General features: G+C 34.6%; 3 protein-coding genes and 1 pseudogene across 8 annotated transcripts; all 4 read right to left on the bottom strand.

The window, feature by feature from the left end:
• Positions 1 to 254: 254 nt before the first annotated feature.
• Positions 255 to 771, bottom strand: LOC110810406 (uncharacterized). The gene has a single exon (XM_088206769.1). It carries the CDS (start codon positions 769 to 771, stop codon positions 577 to 579), a length of 195 nt encoding a protein of 64 aa, XP_088062895.1. The 3' UTR covers positions 255 to 576.
• LOC148253200 (methyltransferase) lies at positions 687 to 7,167 on the bottom strand. 6 transcript variants are annotated; one of them, XR_015812929.1, is made up of 10 exons: positions 7,000 to 7,167; positions 6,004 to 6,077; positions 4,706 to 4,848; positions 4,569 to 4,615; positions 4,372 to 4,480; positions 4,174 to 4,235; positions 3,893 to 4,007; positions 3,151 to 3,308; positions 2,258 to 2,321; positions 687 to 1,043 (listed from the first exon to the last, which is right to left on the bottom strand). XR_015812929.1 is itself a non-coding variant. In XM_088206765.1 (9 exons), exons 1-8 carry the CDS (start codon positions 7,165 to 7,167, stop codon positions 3,160 to 3,162), a joined length of 867 nt encoding a protein of 288 aa, XP_088062891.1. In that variant the 3' UTR covers positions 2,133 to 2,321; positions 3,151 to 3,159. The 6 variants fall into 6 exon arrangements, 4 of the variants coding, with proteins under 4 accessions (XP_088062891.1, XP_088062892.1, XP_088062893.1 ...); XR_015812928.1 differs by lacking the exon at positions 687 to 1,043 and adding an exon at positions 1,739 to 1,980; XM_088206765.1 differs by lacking the exon at positions 687 to 1,043 and having other exon boundaries at positions 2,133 to 2,321.
• A 2,335-nt stretch (positions 7,168 to 9,502) lies between these two features.
• Positions 9,503 to 10,446, bottom strand: LOC110825171 (endoplasmic reticulum chaperone BiP pseudogene; annotated as a pseudogene).
• Positions 10,447 to 13,832: 3,386 nt separating this feature from the next.
• On the bottom strand, positions 13,833 to 14,655 carry LOC110811337 (thymocyte nuclear-like protein). The gene has a single exon (XM_022037813.2). It carries the CDS (start codon positions 14,583 to 14,585, stop codon positions 14,013 to 14,015), a length of 573 nt encoding a protein of 190 aa, XP_021893505.2. The 5' UTR covers positions 14,586 to 14,655; the 3' UTR covers positions 13,833 to 14,012.
• Positions 14,656 to 19,723: the final 5,068 nt, after the last annotated feature.

Here is a 19,723-nt window from a genome sequence, read left to right on the forward strand (position 1 = left end):
AATATTATAAATCAATAATTACTAATTCATAATATACTTATAAGAAACCGAGTTTGAATTTAAATGAAGATTATGAACACTACTAATAACTCCAACAACAAAAAATCAGTAGTACAAAATATTTATTTATTTTTCAGACGAAAATCAATTTAATTGTTGAAACCTAAACAGAACTGATGAATTAATTTATAAATTTACTGAAAAAAATATTATGAATAGAATACCACGGCAACTGTAAGTAAATTTACAAATAATACTGGTAACGGAGACGGCATCTTATTAGATTATTGAAAAGTATAAAGAAACTGAACAAGGCAGTGAAGACCGGAGAAATTAAGCCTTGTTCGGTTGTTAGCCAAACCGAAACGGTTACATTTTGAAGAACACAGAATCGGCAGGCACATAAACAAACAGTCCCTTCTACTTATCTACACCACCTAAAATCAATAGTCAAAGTGGAAATGTTTCTTCTCCTCCTTCCTCTTTAATTCATTTTTGATTAGTCAGATATAAAGCAAAAAAAAAAAAAAAAAAAAAAAGCAAAGGAAACGGACAATTAAGAACCTGTAGAAAAGATCACGAAATGCTTCGTTTTCCGGGATGATCAGCAACCTTTAACGTCTTATCGATGAGCTTCCTGGCTTTTCTGCTTCGGATCTCCACCTTCACACTCGAGCTCTTATCCATTTTGATGTACGGTTTCTTCGTCTTCTTCAGAGCTCTCACCTTCGATTTGATTGACTCCACCAAGCTCTCCAGTTGGCTTCCCATCTCCGATCAATCCTCTTCTCAATCGCCGAAACTGAACCGGAGACGATCAAAATTGTTCGTTCGATCGTTTTTTTCCACTACGAATCTCGCTTGTGGAGTCTCCAGTCGGCAGTCGCTCTGATTTTCTTTCTCCCTACGTGCTCCATACAGATGACACCGAATCGTTTTTTTTATTGATATCGGACGAAGAGTCCGGACATCAGTTTCCCTATAATTACGAATTTGCCACCGGGTGCGCTTCTCTGACTTTTTATTCATTACAAAGTTTGATTCTGTGTGATTGACGTACAGTACACCTTACATCATACACCGTCGGATCGACATTGGCCAAACGGTAGAGATTAAATTGAAGCAGTTAGTTATTAATTTTAATTGTACTGACTTATCCGATAGATTTAATGAGCTGTGTTGACTCTCTATAAATAGAATTAATATATTTAATATTTTAATTAAAAAATATTCATTTGTAGGACTGTTTATTTTTTTAATTACTTAAATTAAATAAATAATACTATTAAATTTCAATTATATTAAATGAAAATAGACTGAGATAAATATTAAAAATAAAACTGTATTTCAGTCGTAAATTAATATTTTTTTTAACAAGTAAATATATTTCTCACATTAAAATTAAATATTTATAATATATATATATATATAGAGTTCGGTGTTTGTCAGTCTTTTGAGTGTGATGTTGACATATGTGAAGGAGATGACGTGGGCATTGAAGGAAAAGTAATAAGGGCATTTTGTAAATACAACTTCAATAAAACATATTCTAAGTTGCTACCTAAAACAGTCCAGGCTCTAAATGGGTGTGGCCAACAATTTTCCTCTCCATGAAAAGTGTGTGTATACCTATCAGTTTTCCCTGTTCATATATATATATATATATGTGGCTATTAGATTTAGAACTTCTACAATAAGCTTTTTTTTTTGTTCTCTTCAAAAATTCAAATTCAGGCTCTTGAATACAGAAATAAAAGTACTAATCATTCACCTGTGTCCTACAGAAACATTTTAAGCTCTCCTTTGTGTTCTATAGAACTATATATATATATGTGCGTGATTTGAACAAGAATTTCTCTTCCCAATAGCAAGTTTTGGATTTGGGAACAAACCCGTTTTTTTTGGTTTAACAATAACATGAACACAAACTAAGATCCGAAGATGGTCGATGTGGGAACAGAATCCGAATTTGAAGAAATCCTAAAAGGAACATGTAGAAGGTAAATGTGAAAGACCAGCAGGCTTCATCTAACTAACTTTGAGAAAATACCTAATTTTACATCATTCATGAGTCATAAACAGCAGGTAGTCAAAAGTTTGCAATATAAGCTGAAGTGCCGAAAGACTTGGGGGATCTCTAAAAGTCAATCCACGTCGTATTCAGAATAATAAATTAAACAAGAAATGAATCGTCTGGGTTTTCTATTTCAATTGTAATATAAGACTTGTATGATTAATCTACAAGGGAGGAACTCACCTCCACCGGGTGTCTCATTTCTATTTTTAGCCGCGGAGAGAGTAGAGAGTTCAGAGAAAGCAACCTATTCAAACAACAACACGTGCAAGAATAGATTTAGTATATAATCAAAACTCATGGTAGTCATGACAGATGTAGAAATGTTATGAAAAAAAATATATATATATATATATAAATATATCTGCCTCCATAGTTTTGTTTTATTTTGCAAGTCAACAATTGAAGTTTTTTTTCGACAATTCAGTACTTGTAATTCGATTTTTTATCACTTCATGTAAAATTAGTAAGATTATTGTTGTTGTTTTTTTTTTTTTCTCAGAGATTCAGATAAATCGAGATGCTTTTTAAAGAAGCTAATAGTTTTATGTGAAATGACAAAAGAAAGCCTACAAGATACTCCATTGTCAAAGAAAAAGAGAAATTGAATTGCAATAAGATTAAATCACAAACAGTGAAATGCTTTTTACTAAAATATCAACAAGACGAAAATTAAATCCAAGACTGAATGTTTCAAAAAATGCACAAAAGTTAAACATATACTATGGGAAGTAAAGGTTAAAGCTATGGAAGAAGCAAAACATTCACGTACCAAACTACCCATCTCCCCTCGGCCAAATAGGCCCTCAGAGAAGTACCAATCATTTCCTTTTCAGATGGTCAAAAGGGCATGAATGAGATGCAAAAGAACTCAGCACTTGATCAAATTCCCATGTTATAGCCAAACATTGGACTAAGAGAAAAGTTCAAAATTTTATAAATTGGCCCTTGCTTATATTTAATAGTAAATTTCAAAAACCAACCAAATAAATATTCTAAGTCACCTATTTAACTAATGCTAAGACCACCGAGACTGAGATGAAGAGATTGACTAGGATATATGATGGAAAACTTACCTGTGGTTCTCAAGGACTGGTTTGCCGAGAGTCAGACCATAGCATTAGGGTTGCCAAAAGAGCCATCGTTGCAGTTTCGACACGCAAGCGATGTGGCCCCAGACCAACAGGGGTAGCACCTGCTTCTGTCATCATATTCACCTCTTTCTCTGTGAAATCTGCAACATCAAACCCCAATATAAGTTTACACTGGCAACAAACAAGGGGTATAAGGATGATCTAAGACATAGAAAATAAACCATTTAAAGAAATGACAAAAAGGAGAAGAAAGTAAAGAAAATAACGCTAAAATCACCAAAAAATGACAAAAAATATCTGATTAAAGAAAAAATGCCTTGTAAAACAACACAATTGATCAGAATTTGCATGCAACACTTCCGGGATGTAAATTATGCATCCAAAGTACAGAATCTCTGGTATTTAAGTATGAGCAAACCATTTATCAAATGAGAACCTAAGCTTATCCATTAACTGAACTGGGAAAGAAAGAACTCACTCAGAAAGGAAAGTGATAACTACCTTGAATGGGATTATATAAACTTCATGATAATCAAAAGAAAAATAGATTGAATTTAAATCCTTTGAAACAGTGATGCTTAACATGCATCCAAAGATTTGGACAAATCTAAATTCATTGTATCAAGTAAATGTAGGATTCTACTTAATAGATATGCCTATTCATCCCTGTACATGCAGCAAATGTAATTGGAGAGAGACGGTGACTACAGTATGAAGTAATTACCCCCTTCAGGTCCAACAATTATCAGCCCACCAGATTTCCTTCTTGACGAAGTCAATGCACTAACAACAGGAGTACCTTCTGCTATTGCAACAAAAGATAGTTTTGACTGGGAGATCTATATAACCAGGAAAACAGTGACTTCAATATATATATATGATGGAAGAAAAGAAAAAGGTCATTTTTTAATGTCTCTAGAACATAAACAAGAACCACAAATACCAAAAAATACTATGAGATAATGCTTGATCATGTACATATACAAAGTAGGGGAAAGAACATACGTGATGCAAAAGGCCTTCAATTTTCACAGGTGGATTCAGTATCATTTCATGAAGCCGTTGACCTATGCCATGGGAAGAGAATGAAAATAAATAAACAAACCTATGATAACCATTCTATTAGAAGCATAAACTGGAATTAAGCGAACTTTGATGTTCGAAGCAATATTTAGCAGAAGATACTCAGAACAGATCCCCTACATTGTTTAACTGCTGCAAAAATGACACGTTCCAACCTGTCAACCCGATTTTCTGAGATTGAAGGAGACCGTTCAGTCAGCAGAGGGGTTACACTATTAGCCCCAAGTTCCTAGGATAATGAAAGATAAATGAATATTATTTGCTATAAATCAGAAAAGTATAGCTAGAAAATATGCAGTTATTGATTTGAGACATACCGTGCATTTCTCAACAAGCCAGTCAGCTCTACCGCCTTTCAGTGTACCTAGTAGGAGACAGTTTAAACACATTACGACCAAACCTAGAGCTTAGAACCACTTTTGAAAGTAATTCATTTAAAGATCTTGCAACCTACCAAAAGCAGCAAACACATGCCACTGAGTGCTCTGAGGAGGGATTAACTTTTGATCTTCCAACGCCATAATATCAAGACCAGTACGGTCAATCCTCTCTATACACCCTTCTATTAAACCTCCCTTTCCATTGAAGAGCTCTACCCTTGCATAACATTTTTGTCCCAAAAGAAAGTAAAGATGCTATCTATAGGATTAAACTTTTTTTTCAGAAAAAAAAAAATTGTCGAAATGGTAAAAAATCCCACGTCCCTATTAACTTGGACAAACTACTCCAAAATTATCATGATTGAATCAAGCTCAAAGTTTTAACCTTCTCTTCTTGTTAAATTAAATACTGCTATTTCAACAACATAAAGCACTGAATTTGGGAAATTAGATATCTGAACCTGAAATTTAACTATAAACCATATATATATCCCCATATGACAATAATCCAAATGCAATTTACAACAATAAACTATGATAAGAAGGCAAGGCTTATAAACTATTGAAAACAAGAAAAAAGAAAGTGTTTGGTTATTGTTTTTTACTTATTTTATGTGCTCCACATAACTAATGAGTGTTTGGTAAAAATTGTCCTTTTAAATTGAAATTTTGATGAAATAACAAAAAAGAACACATCAACAAGAATTTTGTAATCAATAATATAGAAATTTTGGCAAGACATAAAAGACAATACAAACTTTTACATGGCTTCTAAGCCAAGGAAACAAAGGTAGTTTTTTAGCCTTTTTTATTAAACCACAGACTTATAAGCCAAACAAACACCACTATGGTTTATTTTTGGGTAAAACCAAACAAGATAAGCATGTTTTACCCTAATGCCGTTAACTTAATTCTCTCTTAATTATATATAATATATTCTTCAACGAAACCAAACCAAACACCCCCATAAATTACTTTCACTTCAGAACCAGTCACCTGCCATAGTGCTACCCAAAAGCAACTACTAAAATTTTCCACTCTACTTTTCACAACAATAAGAGATTGACCTACTTTTCAGTGCATATATGTATGGTATCAAAATTTTTATGCATGCTGCGATCTGAAGCTACTGGCTGGATCAAAAGTCTCCAGAATTAAAAATCTGAAAGAAATCAGTTGTGCAATGAAACCAATCTCATCTGCCATAAGAGAGCGACATCTCATGAACTCGACCAGTCAGGTAACTGCACTCATAGGGTATGCATAAGTTGCATTTTGATTTCTTTTGCTGTTACAGTAGGCATAGGCATATTTTTCAAAGACCACACAAGAACGCATAACATCCAACTAAGTGGTTGGCAATTTAGTATACCTGTCATTAACCTTCAGCCTTAAAACTTTAGTCATGTGCCAAAACTCATCACCTTGAACACGGACAAGACCACCCTAGATTATCATGGAATACTGTAAGAATATTTCAATTGAATCAAAGTTTGGAAAGAAAGATTTAAAAGGAGAGAAATGAAAGCGCAAATCTAGTCCTCCCAAGCAACATAGTTGATAGTATACAATTAGGAATCAGCAACTGCCATGAACCAAATCATCAAGAATTGCGTACATGTGTATAAGTCAGATTATCCAAAAAGTGTGAAGATATGCATGAACACAACAAACATCATAATTTCCAGTTAGAAACAAAGAAAAATCTATAGAATGCAGCACTTAGTGAAATATGCTCCACTCGATAATAGCATCACTGCTGGAAGTAAAACAACCGACACAATAAATATGCTTAGGCTCAATATTTTTTGGCTAATTTGATGCTAGAACCTCCTTCCATTGTATCCACCTTTTGACTAAAGCACTCAAGAGTATTGCATGAAGCAGTCAAGACTTTTTTGCGTAATTTTATGCTAGAACCTCCTTTCATTATATCCACTTTTAATTAATAAAGCACTCAAGGGAGAATTGCAATATTCAAAGTTATACAAGAAGTACATATAAGCCTTTTATCACAATGCAAATAGCATCTACCATGAACAACATCATTGCCTGATGTAAACCGCAATGCAAATAGCCGCAAACACCATATACAACTTCAGCACCAACCAATATATTAACTATTAACCATGCAACTTGAATTGAAAAACGCATACCACGAGAAAGTAGTACAAATTGAATGCATTCAAAGTTTTAGTGCTTCCAGCTTGGTAAAGCAAACTATAATTGGCTACAGCTGGTTACTTGTGGTTACTTGTCTTCGTCTACAAATTCATAGTACTGTTGTACATAAATACAGGCATTGACATGTAGCACGCACGTAATGTATAATCAGATGCATATACAAAGAAAGGGAGAGAGAAAATGCCTTATGGGATGGAAGAGAATCGGAGAAGAAGCGAGGGAGGCCACCGCGAGACTGGTTCGAGTAAACATCATCGGAAGAAGAAGAGAATGCTCTGAGGTTAAATTTCTGCAGCCATGGACCTCTCACGAGATTCTGAAAACGCGGTCGTATTGGAGATAGGGCTTGCATCTGCAAGACTGCAAAAACGGGAGACTAAAGTCTTAAATTCCTTCTGCTATGAAAATGGAACCACTTGCGACTCTTGCCACTTGCTGCGCTGTTCTACTTCTTGACAAAAGAAGAAAGAAACGCTGGAAAACGACATGGACCCACGTCGTTTTGATTCAAAGTGTTTAAACACACTGCACAGTGCACACTTTTAGACGACCCTTAATGCGACATCGTTTGGAACCAGCCATGGACTACCAATTGCAGATTTACGGTTCACAAGTTGCAGGTAAGATGTTTGATAAAATGCCTGATGGAAGACCATATTACCTGAGTGATTCCTTTGACTTGCATCCGAATATTTCCCTTCCCCATAACTGACATCCTTGAATTATCCCCTAGCTTCACGGTTTGCCTGAAGTGGACATCCAAATCGGAGAACCATTCTTTATTCCCACTCATGTGATTGCTACAACCGGAGTCAAGGAACCAAATCCCTTCTCTTTGTGCTTGGTTAAGCTCAACATACGACATCAATAACAGCTCTTCTTCTTCATTTAGTTCGGCATAGTTGACCCCAATATCCCTTTGAGGACATTCATATTGGAAATGTCCTAAATTATGACAATTAAAACACTCAACATTAGCTTTGTTGAATTGTTGGGCACCACGACCTCTTCCTCGACATCTTCCTCTGAATGAGCCACGATCTCGACCTCTACCTCTGTAACTGTACTCATGACTGACCTTAAGAGCCTGCTCCTCTTCACGATGGCCATTCATTCTTTGTTCATGAACTAACAAGCTGCTTTGCAATTCATCAATCGTCATTGTATCCAAATCATTGGATTCTTCGATAGAGCATACCACATAATCAAATTTTGAGGTCATGGACCTCAAGATTTTCTCAATGATAATTGTTTGACTCATTGTCTCACCATGAGCTTTCATTTTATTAGCTATAGTGAGAGTACGAGCAAACAAGTTGTCAACAGTTTCGCCTTCCTTCATGCGGAGTGTTTCAAAGTCTTTCCGAAGTGCTTGCAATTGTGCCCTCTTCACCTTGTTGGAGCCTTTGTATTTTTGTTTCATTGAGTCCCAGATGCTCTTTGAGGTGTCCTTGTTGAGAATAGTTTCCAGAATAGTTCGATCAATGGCTTGAAAAAGGTAATTCTTTGCCTTTAAATCTTTCAACTTTTCAGTCTGCTGATTTGATTCCCCTGATATCCCATTCTCAATGAGATCCCAATATTCTTTTGAACGAAGAAAATTCTCCATCATCATCGCCCAATGATCATAATGGCCATCAAATTTGGGAATGGCCGGTTGTACAAATCCACTGCTACTGCCTTCTGCCATATTATTTGACTCTATTTACTCAATAGAAAAATCTGCAGTTTTTCTATTCACACAAACACTCACAATCAGGCCCTGTTATATGGCTCTGATACCAAATGTAAAGAAACACTCATATGATTTGTAAAAGTTGTTTTATTAAAGGAAACTACAGGCCTTTATATAGCCTTGTTACACAGAAATGAACTTTTAAAGTTAACTTACTAACAACCCATTAAGATAGCTAATAGATTAGAACAAAATACGAAACTACTTCCTATAGAATAGGACTTATTAACAAACTTGACTAAATCAAATAACAAACTCAACATTCGTAAGTTGCTGGGCATCTGTGAAGTTCCTACTTTAAACTGAATGTACATACAGTTTAAGGGAGGGAATGTTGAGTTTGTTATTTGATTTAGTCAAGTTTGTTAATAAGTCCTATTCTATAGGAAGTAGTTTCGTATTTTGTTCTAATCTATTAGCTATCTTAATGGGTTGTTAGTAAGTTAACTTTAAAAGTTGTTTTATTAAAGGAAACTACAGGCCTTTATATAGCCTTGTTACACAGAAATGAACTTTTAAAGTTAACTTACTAACAACCCATTAAGATAGCTAATAGATTAGAACAAAATACGAAACTACTTCCTATAGAATAGGACTTATTAACAAACTTGACTAAATCAAATAACAAACTCAACATTCCCTCCCTTAAACTGTATGTACATTCAGTTTAAAGTAGGAACTTCACAGATGCCCAGCAACTTACGAAGCTTTAAAAATACTTCCAATTTGAGTGGTTTTGTTAGAATATCAGCAGCTTGGTCTTGGGTATTACAATGCCTTAGATCCACCACCCCATCTCGAACTAATTCACGAAGAAAATGGAACCTGATGTCAATATGTTTGCTTCTTCCATGAAGAACAGGATTCTTTGACAGTTTTATAGTTGAACTGTTATCACATAAAATTATAGTAGATTGTTCCTGTATGAACCCAAGTTTTGCCAAAATTCTTCTTAACCAAATACATTGACAGGCACATGAAGCAGCTGCAATATATTCAGCTTCGGTGGAAGATAAACTAACCACAGGTTGTTGACTCCCAAGTGAGTGTCTCCATTTGTTGAAAGCACCTCAAAAACACCATTGTCAATTGTCAGGATACTGACATCAAATGTCCCACCACCAAGGTCAAAGACAAGAATGTTTTTCTCACCACCCTTCTTGTCCAAACCATAGGCAATGGCTGCCGCAGTTGGTTCATTAATAATTCTTGCAACATTAAGCCCTGCAATTATACCAGCATCCTTGGTGGCTTGCCTCTGGGCATCATTAAAGTATGCAGGAACTGTAACAACAGCATCCTTTATTTTCTTCCCAAGGAATGCTTCAGCTGTCTCCTTCATCTTAGTAAGAATCATCGCGCTAATCTCCTCTGGGCTAAAGACCTTGGTCTCCCCATCCTTTATCTTAACCTGAATGTAAGGCTTGCCATCCTTGTTCACAATCTTATAAGGAACAAGCTTCATATCCCTTTGAACTTCTTTATCCTCGAACTTTCTTCCAATAAGCCTTTTCACGTCAAAGATGGTCCTCTCAGGATTGACAGCCGCCTGGTTCTTTGCTGCCTCACCAATCAGTCTCTCACTGTCAGTGAAAGCTACCCATGATGGGGTAATACGGTTTCCCTGGTCATTGGCTATGATTTCAACATGACCATTTTTGTATACACCGACACAGGAGTAAGTTGTACCAAGATCTATCCCAATGACTGTTCCCAATTTGGTGGCTTCTTCCTTTGCAATGGAAATTGCAACGAGACATCCGAAGAAGATGATTGCTAGTACCACCAGAGACCCGCGTGCTCTCAATGAGCTAGCCATCGCGTAAAAGTTCTCCCTCCCTCTCTCTCTGATAATCACTTGCTCTTGGTATCTCTCATGCTGCCACATTTGGCATACATAAAGATCAAAGAATTATAACCTGAAATACTCAACTTGATGTGGTTTTCAATCATATATTTAACCACCCAACTGCCCAATTCTAAAGCGCCAAGATGTGCACATGCTGAGATGACAACTGCCATTGTCACCTCATCTGGTTTCAAATCATTAGAATTAGCAGTTCTAATCATTTGCTTGAAAAGCTGAATTGCTTCTGCAGATTGTCCATTTTGAGCGTAACCAGAAATCATAGAGTTCCAAGATACAACATTTCTTTCAGGCATTTTATCAAACAGTTCCCTAGATGACTTCAACTCTCCAGCTCTTGTATAGGCTGAAATCATGGCGTTCCAGCTAACAACATTCCTGTTCTTACCCAACTCATCAAAAATCCTTTTAGCAATCTTAATATTCCCACACTTTGCATGCATATCAAGCAACGCAGTCTTCACATAATAATTCATAACTATACCCTTCCCATCAAGCAACTTCACAACCAACTCTGCAAGTTCAGGATCACCTTTTGACGAACAGGAAGAAATCACGGAGACCCACGTAGTTTCATCTGGCTGAACTCCACTACTCATCATATCATTAAACAATCTTAACAATCTTGACTCTGAGAGTTCCCATCATCTGTGTCGTTAGATGACGGTGTACTGCTACATGAACCAGTTGCTTGATTAAGAGATGATAAGCTTGTGCCACTTGAATCAGCTTGTGTTATTCTGTTCTCCTCTACCCCAGGTGTTCCATTTTCTACTGCATCTCCTTCCTCAATATCTCCCCAATCCAGCAAATCCAAGGCCTTTTCCTCTTTGCTCATATTCCAATTCCATTTTTCATTCTCCTCAAAAATGACATCCTTGCTAACAACTATCTTTTTAGAAATGGGATCATACAACCGATAAGCCTTCGACTCATCACTTACTCCCAACAAAACACATTTGAAGCTTTTATCATCTAACTTGATTCTCTTCTGGTCAGGTACATGCACATGGGCCAAGCAACCAAAAACTCTGAAATGTTGTACAGTAGGCTTCACACCACTCCATGCTTCCTCCGGAGTTCGATCTTTCACGGCTAAGGTAGGACACCTGTTGAGGACGTGCACACACCACTTAGTTGCTTCTGGCCAAAAGATCTTTGGAACTTGCTTCTCTGTTAGTATACATCGCACCATGTTCATCACAGTCCTATTCTTCCTTTCTGCAACTCCGTTTTGCTGAGGAGTATAAGCTGCTGTCAATTGCCTGGATATGCCATTTTCCTTGCAAAATGCCTCAAAATCAATCGAGGTGAACTCACCACCTTTATCAGTCCTTAAACATTTAAGGAAAACATCTGCTTCCTTTTCAACATGAGCCTTGAATCTTTTAAAAACAGTAAGAGCCTCCGATTTTTCATGTAAGAAATAAATCCAAGTTTTACGGCTGAAATCATCAATAAAACTTAGGAAATACCTCTTATTACTATTTGATGTAGGTTTGATAGGACCACATATATCAGCGTGCACCAACTGAAGTTTTTGTGTTGCCCTCCACAGACTTCTTTTTGGAATAGCTTCCTTGTGTTGTTTTCCGGCTAAACAGGTAATGCACAGCTTTTGAGGTTCTGTGAGTGAAGGCAAACCATTCACCATCCTTTTGTTTTGAAGAGTTTTCAAGCCTTTGAAGCTTAAATGCCCAAACCTGCGGTGCCACAAATAATTCTCATCTTCTGTTACTGCTTGAAAACAAGTAGTAACTTCAGGTTTCATGTTTGCAAGCAAAACAAACATTCTATTTGCACTCATTTCAGACTCAATAATCAGGCCCTTACTAGGATGAAAGACTTTGCATTTTCCATGCTGAATTAAAATTGACACACCTTTTTCTTGCAGCTGCCCCATACTCAACAAGTTATTTTTCAGCTCAGGTATGTAATAAACTTCAGATATTACCTGAGTGATTCCTTTGACTTGCATCCGAATATTTCCCTTCCCCATAACTGACATCCTTGAATTATCCCCTAGCTTCACGGTTTGCCTGAAGTGGACATCCAAATCGGAGAACCATTCTTTATTCCCACTCATGTGATTGCTACAACCGGAGTCAAGGAACCAAATCCCTTCTCTTTGTGCTTGGTTAAGCTCAACATACGACATCAATAACAGCTCTTCTTCTTCATTTAGTTCGGCATAGTTGGCCCCAATATCCCTTTGAGGACATTCATATTGGAAATGTCCTAAATTATGACAATTAAAACACTCAACATTAGCTTTGTTGAATTGTTGGGCACCACGACCTCTTCCTCGACATCTTCCTCTGAATGAGCCACGATCTCGACCTCTACCTCTGTAACTGTACTCATGACTGACCTTAAGAGCCTGCTCCTCTTCACGATGGCCATTCATTCTTTGTTCATGAACTAACAAGCTGCTTTGCAATTCATCAATCGTCATTGTATCCAAATCATTGGATTCTTCGATAGAGCATACCACATAATCAAATTTTGAGGTCATGGACCTCAAGATTTTCTCAATGATAATTGTTTGACTCATTGTCTCACCATGAGCTTTCATTTTATTAGCTATAGTGAGAGTACGAGCAAACAAGTTGTCAACAGTTTCGCCTTCCTTCATGCGGAGTGTTTCAAAGTCTTTCCGAAGTGCTTGCAATTGTGCCCTCTTCACCTTGTTGGAGCCTTTGTATTTTTGTTTCATTGAGTCCCAGATGCTCTTTGAGGTGTCCTTGTTGAGAATAGTTTCCAGAATAGTTCGATCAATGGCTTGAAAAAGGTAATTCTTTGCCTTTAAATCTTTCAACTTTTCAGTCTGCTGATTTGATTCCCCTGATATCCCATTCTCAATGAGATCCCAATATTCTTTTGAACGAAGAAAATTCTCCATCATCATCGCCCAATGATCATAATGGCCATCAAATTTGGGAATGGCCGGTTGTACAAATCCACTGCTACTGCCTTCTGCCATATTATTTGACTCTATTTACTCAATAGAAAAATCTGCAGTTTTTCTATTCACACAAACACTCACAATCAGGCCCTGTTATATGGCTCTGATACCAAATGTAAAGAAACACTCATATGATTTGTAAAAGTTGTTTTATTAAAGGAAACTACAGGCCTTTATATAGCCTTGTTACACAGAAATGAACTTTTAAAGTTAACTTACTAACAACCCATTAAGATAGCTAATAGATTAGAACAAAATACGAAACTACTTCCTATAGAATAGGACTTATTAACAAACTTGACTAAATCAAATAACAAACTCAACAAGACCCATTTTCCCAGCACGCGTTAGTTTTGTTCTTTGATCACTAAGACTCTTCTCTTTAATTAATTGCTTTCTTGTAATCATGATTCTTAGCTGAATTCGGTGGTTCATGGGATAACCAAGAACTAAACGGAAAGAAATTGGAACAGATTCGATACAAAATTTCGACCCAGTAAAGATCCCATTATCTTCCAGCCAAAACTATTTACAGAAACGATATACCATTAATCGCCAAAAAGATAGCAGAATATGCCATTCTGCAACATGATTACATATACCCATTAAGCATCTAACCAGGGACTTAACCTAATCTTCATCGCTAGCTCCATCTTTATCGTTCCTTGCATCTCCTTCAAAACCATCACCCAGCTCACAAATCCTCTTCCACACATCCTCCGAGACCGGAACAACCGACAACCGAGGCTGTTTGAGCAGCTGAAAATCCTTCAACCCACCATCCTCCTTCATCTCCTTCAAATCCACCATCATCCTCATCTCCCCGACCGCTCTCACGTCCACCGCCACCCCACCGTCGTCCTCGTACCACTCGCGCTCCACATTTACGACGCCCACCACGCGGCGAGCACGGGCGCCTGAGTGGTAGAAGAAGCAGAGGTCATTCAGCTTCATGGACTTGAGGTACTTCTGGGCTTGCTTGTTTTTCACGCCATCCCATTTCGTTATCCCGCCGTTTGCCGCCTGGTCTTCCCACGACCACTCTCCTGGTTCTGTCTTTAAGAGCCAGAACTGCTGGTACCCCGTCGCCTCCTTTTCACCCATCTTGTTTTCAGTGGCTCCAGTAGCGGTTTTGTTAGGTTTGGGTGGTTCTGGTTTCGGTTTTGCTGTTCGATGTTCCGGTTTCTGGGTTTTCTTCCTCATTTCAAATCTTTGGAATCCAAAGAAGTGAGAGTTGAAATGAAGAGAATAGTGTTCGTCATGGCGGGGTGATTCTGATTTTGGCGCCAGTATTTAATGGACCGCTTCTTGTTTATAAGCCACGCCTTGTAGGCCCAATAAAGTCAACATGTTAGGGCCCAGTTATGTTGACTTAGGCCCATTATATGTGAGGCTTGAATTGATTATTAAAGTAATAAAATAATTTATTTAATTAACTACTAATATTAAAATAGTTTGAAATTTATTTTATTTATAAAAATAAATAATTTTAGATAATTTAATATTATTCATTACAATTTTTTAATTTTAAAAAATAATTTTTTGGACTACGGATTATGGGCTCGATGTTGACGGCCATGAAATTCCGGAGGACTCTACAAAATCAATAACAAATAAGATTAAATTAAATTAATTTAATTTAATATTAAATTCAATTTTAAAGTTCATAAAGAAAATTAAATTATTATATTATTGTTTTTTTTCCTTATTTTAAATAAATGTTTTTATCATTTAATTATTATTTAGATGTTGGGCTAAAATGATAGATATGTTTGTTACCTAAAAACTAAATATTATTTTGTGAAATAATAAACTTAATTATAATTATAATCAATTAAAAACTATATACTAAGAAAATATTAAAGGAAGGTAAGAATTTCAATATTATATATATATATATGTGTATATAAGCCATCACTATGACATATTTTTCAATGGCATATAATTGTTACGGGCAAGATACATTGAGCCATAATAATTATATAAGTGGATAGAGTTTGATGGTAGCTATAAATCATGATTGTGACCATAAAGGAAATGTCACCTCTAAATTTTGTCACATTAAAAATGTAAGTAATTGCTCATTGATATCTTTGTAGCGTGATTAAATTATTTTTTATATATATATTAAAAAAAATAATTTAATATTTTAATTTAAAAAAAGAAGATAAAGTAATTATTAATATGCATCATGAAAGGTGCATTTTTTTTTTAATTATTATGTATAAAATTTAGGGTAAATTATAATTTTATTTTATATGGTTTATTTTTTAGTAATAATTTAGAATACATAATTTTTTATTATTATTTTTTGTTATTTTATATAAACTATTAATTTATATTTTTGTTAGATTTTAATTTTAAAATTAATTATGAAAAATAAAAACTTCACAATAAGGGAAATAAGAGAATATATCTAAATTAATTAGTAAATCACAGTACTCCATAAACATTACATCATGGTCTGTGAAAGCTATAAATACATACGTATATATATATATATATATATATATAATTACATAATTACACACGATATTTAATTAGGAATAAATAATATTGATTAAACAAAAATTAGTAATTAACATAAAGTTTTCAGTGCTTGTTATTTTGAGTATAAATGTAGTCTGTGTGAGCTTCGAGTGTTCTTCTCAGCAAGCATTCATCTTCTCCAATTCCATCGCAGTTTTCCTCTGCATCGTTATCCTGCAATTCAATTTTAAAACGTAATAAATTAATTACGAACTTATATTCAGGACCCACCCATTTTTCTTACTTTATTTTTTAAATTATATAAAAGTTTATAATTTTACACAAAGGGTTTAAAATAAACTCGTCTTTAATGATTGAAAAATAAATTTAATCATTAATAAATAAATTTAAGGTTATAAGCTACTGATTTATAATTTTGAAAGATACAAAATATGAAAAAAAATATATATATATACAACAAATATTATCTTATTCGTATCATGCATGTATATAATATTTAAAAATACATACATATATAAAGTGAAAATGTCTAATACAACTCAATGAAAAAAAAAATAGACAGATTTAAACATAAAAATGTGATATATTAATGGAAATAACACAAAAAAAATATCGTTTATTCTATTCGAATCGTGTATTTTAACTATATTTTTTCTTGTATTTATTAAGAACGTATACGCATATATATATATATATATATTGGTTCATAATAAAAGTATATATGTTTTCAATGAATCGGAATTAGACATACCTTGTTTGAAACCTCGATGGGTTTTGTAACACTGGAGAAACCTGAGTCCGGGCGAGCGGCATGTGTTAGAACAAAGAAGATAAGGAGGAGGAAGACAACCGTGGAAGTGGTGGAGACCTTGGAAGCCATGTTTGTTTCTGCTTTTTTCTTCTTCTTCTTCTTCTTCTTCTTGTTTTTCCTTACAAATAGAGCCCGAGAGAAGTTATAAAGAAAGATACAATGTAGATGATATTGTATGTATAATGGGTGTATTTATAGAGAGAGGAAAAGGGTAAAATTGGAATCAAAGTATCCGAGATTCTTCGGTTGTACTTGTTCCCATTTAATAAATATAAAACCTTGTTTGGATAAAATTAAAAAGGAAAAGGAAATAGAATGGGGATGCTATTTTTTGTACAGAGATGACTGGTTCCTTCTTTATCTTCTCGTGGGAAATCTTCTAGAAGCCATGAATTAGTTGATACTTAATTAATAGGTGTATTTTTAGTATATACACATATATATATTTTTTTTGGGGGGTGTGCATGAACACTAATTTTGGATTACTTTTAATTAGCACGATTAAGAATAGTTTTTTTTTTTTTTTTTTAATTATCAAATTATGACAAATAAGTTTGGAATAAAGTAATTTATTAATTAATCTCAAACAATATTTTTACCAATTTAATTCTGATAACTTAACTAAAAGCTTTACTCTCTCTTTCTTTGATGGGTTCTTTAAAATAACTTGAGAAATACATCAAATTGCATTTGACGTTAATTAAAAAAAGTGACTAATCACATGATTTTAGTTTTTTAGGACAGCATGGTCAATAATTAAATCTTAATAAGTAACATGGTGAGTGGGTAGCATGGTCAACGCTTCTCCTAATTGGTTGTTTGACCCCAATTAATCGTATCTCTCTCTCTCTCTCTCTCTCTCTATATATATATATATATATATATATATATATTACAGGTAGTGAACAGTTGGTGCTCCTTGAGAATAGGGGTTGAACATTTATTTTGTTCATGTTAAATATATATATATATATGTTAATTTTTACTGTGGGAAGAAATAAATAAATAAAAAGGTAGAGGCAGTTCATAATGAGTTGCATAGGAATGAAGGAACAAACTTGTAATGGGGGAAGATTATGATGACTTTTGGCATGCTCACAAGCTTCCCTAAACTTTATGCAATTTCTACTTGTCACCCATTCAAGCAATCAGTGTGTTCAACAACAAAAAAGTCAACAACCATATTCTTTGCATACCCATCACAGAAAATTTCAATTGATTGTTTTGTTGGGAAAATAATAATAAAATTAAAAAAAGGTTCTTTAAATGAATAAAAATGCTATTTATTATGGATGGAATTTTGCTAGGTAGGTGATACAAAAATTAAAAGAGAAAAGTACATTAAAAAATTTAGTTACACTATAATTCCAAATTTCATATATATATATATATATTTAATATGAACCAAGTACAGTTATAGTTACACTATAATACTGAGTCCTATTATAATGTAAATTCTGTGGAATTTTTAATATGAAAATACAATCCTTCCGAATTTAAGCATACAAAATCTTAGGCAAATCAAACTACATAAACATAAATTTTAGAGTTATACATTAGAGTGATGTATTAAGTTGCAACTTCAGGGTAAAGTTAGCTCACCATCCTCTCCACTTTTCTAGTTATCTTCACGAGTTTCTTACAAACTTTTTTTTCTAATCGAACTTACTTCTGTCAATTTTGAGAGGAGTAAATGGTTGGCAGCTTAGTAGCTCATTTAACCATCCTTAAAATTTGTCTTTAATGTAGAGATTTCAGCCATACACATGGGACACTTTTATGGTTGAAAAAAGTTGTTCCCATTAATAATTTAACCAAGGAAGAACTCAGCATGGTATTATTGGATTTCACTTTAAAAAATAAGGGAAAAAATCTATGGAAATTTAGAAGAATTCTAGGCTCCTGCAACTTGGGTTATTATACAGGCCCAGTTAAGGCTCGTAATAGCCCCGTCGAATCAATGCTAATACACGGGGAGACTAATTAAACTAATATGTATTGTTTGAAACCCATATGAAATTCGATTTGCAAACTAATTTTCACCTTAATTTATTCCAAACGTAACCTCTAAATCAGAGAGAGCAAAATACACTTCTCAGGGTTCCTTAGAATCCTTGGCTCCCTATCCATCATGTTCCTCAATTTGTCAAGGAGATCACAAAAGGACAGCCAAAACATGTATTATATTTACTTTAGATTTTAAAAACAGAGTAAATTTATAGCATCATAATTTCATAAAAATTTATCCGTTGGTGTATTTTTTTAAAAAAAATATATATAAAGCAAACACCAACGGACAAATCAAGGTGTGGTAGGAAAACATTGATTGCAAATGATTAGCGTTTAGGAAATATACGGAGCGTGTGACCTCCTTCCACTGCACGACCCAGAGAAAAAAAAAATTGCAAAGCATAAAACAATCAGCATCAACCTTCTAGTCCCACACCTTAATAAATGTTAAGTCCTAAAGAAACAAAGAATGATTGTACCGGGATCCACACATGACCCAATCTACAAGGAACTAACAAGAGGGCCTCAGCATTCAGGAAGACTGGTTTAGGGTCTTAATTATCTACTAAAAAAGTATGGACTATGGTGGGGGGAATAATTTTTTTTTTTTAAAAAAATAACTTTGGGAAGACTAATTTCGAAACCGTTTATGCATTAGTATTTGTAGAACAATAATATTTAACAAAAATGATTGTTAAAGAAATAGTGTTCGCATCATAGGCTCGTCTTACACCAACAATAGCCTAAAGATATATACACTTATTATGTGTATGCACCTGTAGAATCAAAAGGGTGAATTGTTTTTTAGGGTTGTCCCAAACCATGTGCATATAAGACATGTTTATTGTGACTCCGGGTGTCAAGAACTATTTTGAAGCACAGTAGTTCAGATTTAACTTTTGGGGGGCATCAATCAATTACAAGACTACCTAGATGCTTACCTAGCTTTGGCTTTTTGTTTTTCTCTATCTTTGCAGCGTTCCATATTTCCATAAGGTTCTCAAATTTTTTTCAGTGTAAAACCATATAT

Source organism: Carica papaya, chromosome 6, assembly GCF_054855325.1.
Source record: "Carica papaya isolate Zhongbai chromosome 6, ASM5485532v1, whole genome shotgun sequence".
NCBI classification, from domain to species: domain Eukaryota; kingdom Viridiplantae; phylum Streptophyta; class Magnoliopsida; order Brassicales; family Caricaceae; genus Carica; species Carica papaya.

Excerpts from the sequence above, each read along its gene's own strand:
- LOC110810406 (XM_088206769.1), bottom strand. The coding sequence starts at position 771 with ATGGGAAGCCAACTGGAGAGCTTGGTGGAGTCAATCAAATCGAAGGTG.
- LOC148253200 (XM_088206765.1), bottom strand. The coding sequence starts at position 7,167 with ATGCAAGCCCTATCTCCAATACGACCGCGTTTTCAGAATCTCGTGAGA. Across the intron at positions 6,078-6,999 it reads ATTCTCTTCCATCCCATAAG|GGTGGTCTTGTCCGTGTTCA; the intron begins GCATTTTCTCTC and ends ATGATAATCTAG. Across the intron at positions 4,008-4,173 it reads TTGAAGGCCTTTTGCATCAC|ATCTCCCAGTCAAAACTATC; the intron begins GTATGTTCTTTC and ends CTGGTTATATAG.
- LOC110811337 (XM_022037813.2), bottom strand. The coding sequence starts at position 14,585 with ATGAGGAAGAAAACCCAGAAACCGGAACATCGAACAGCAAAACCGAAA.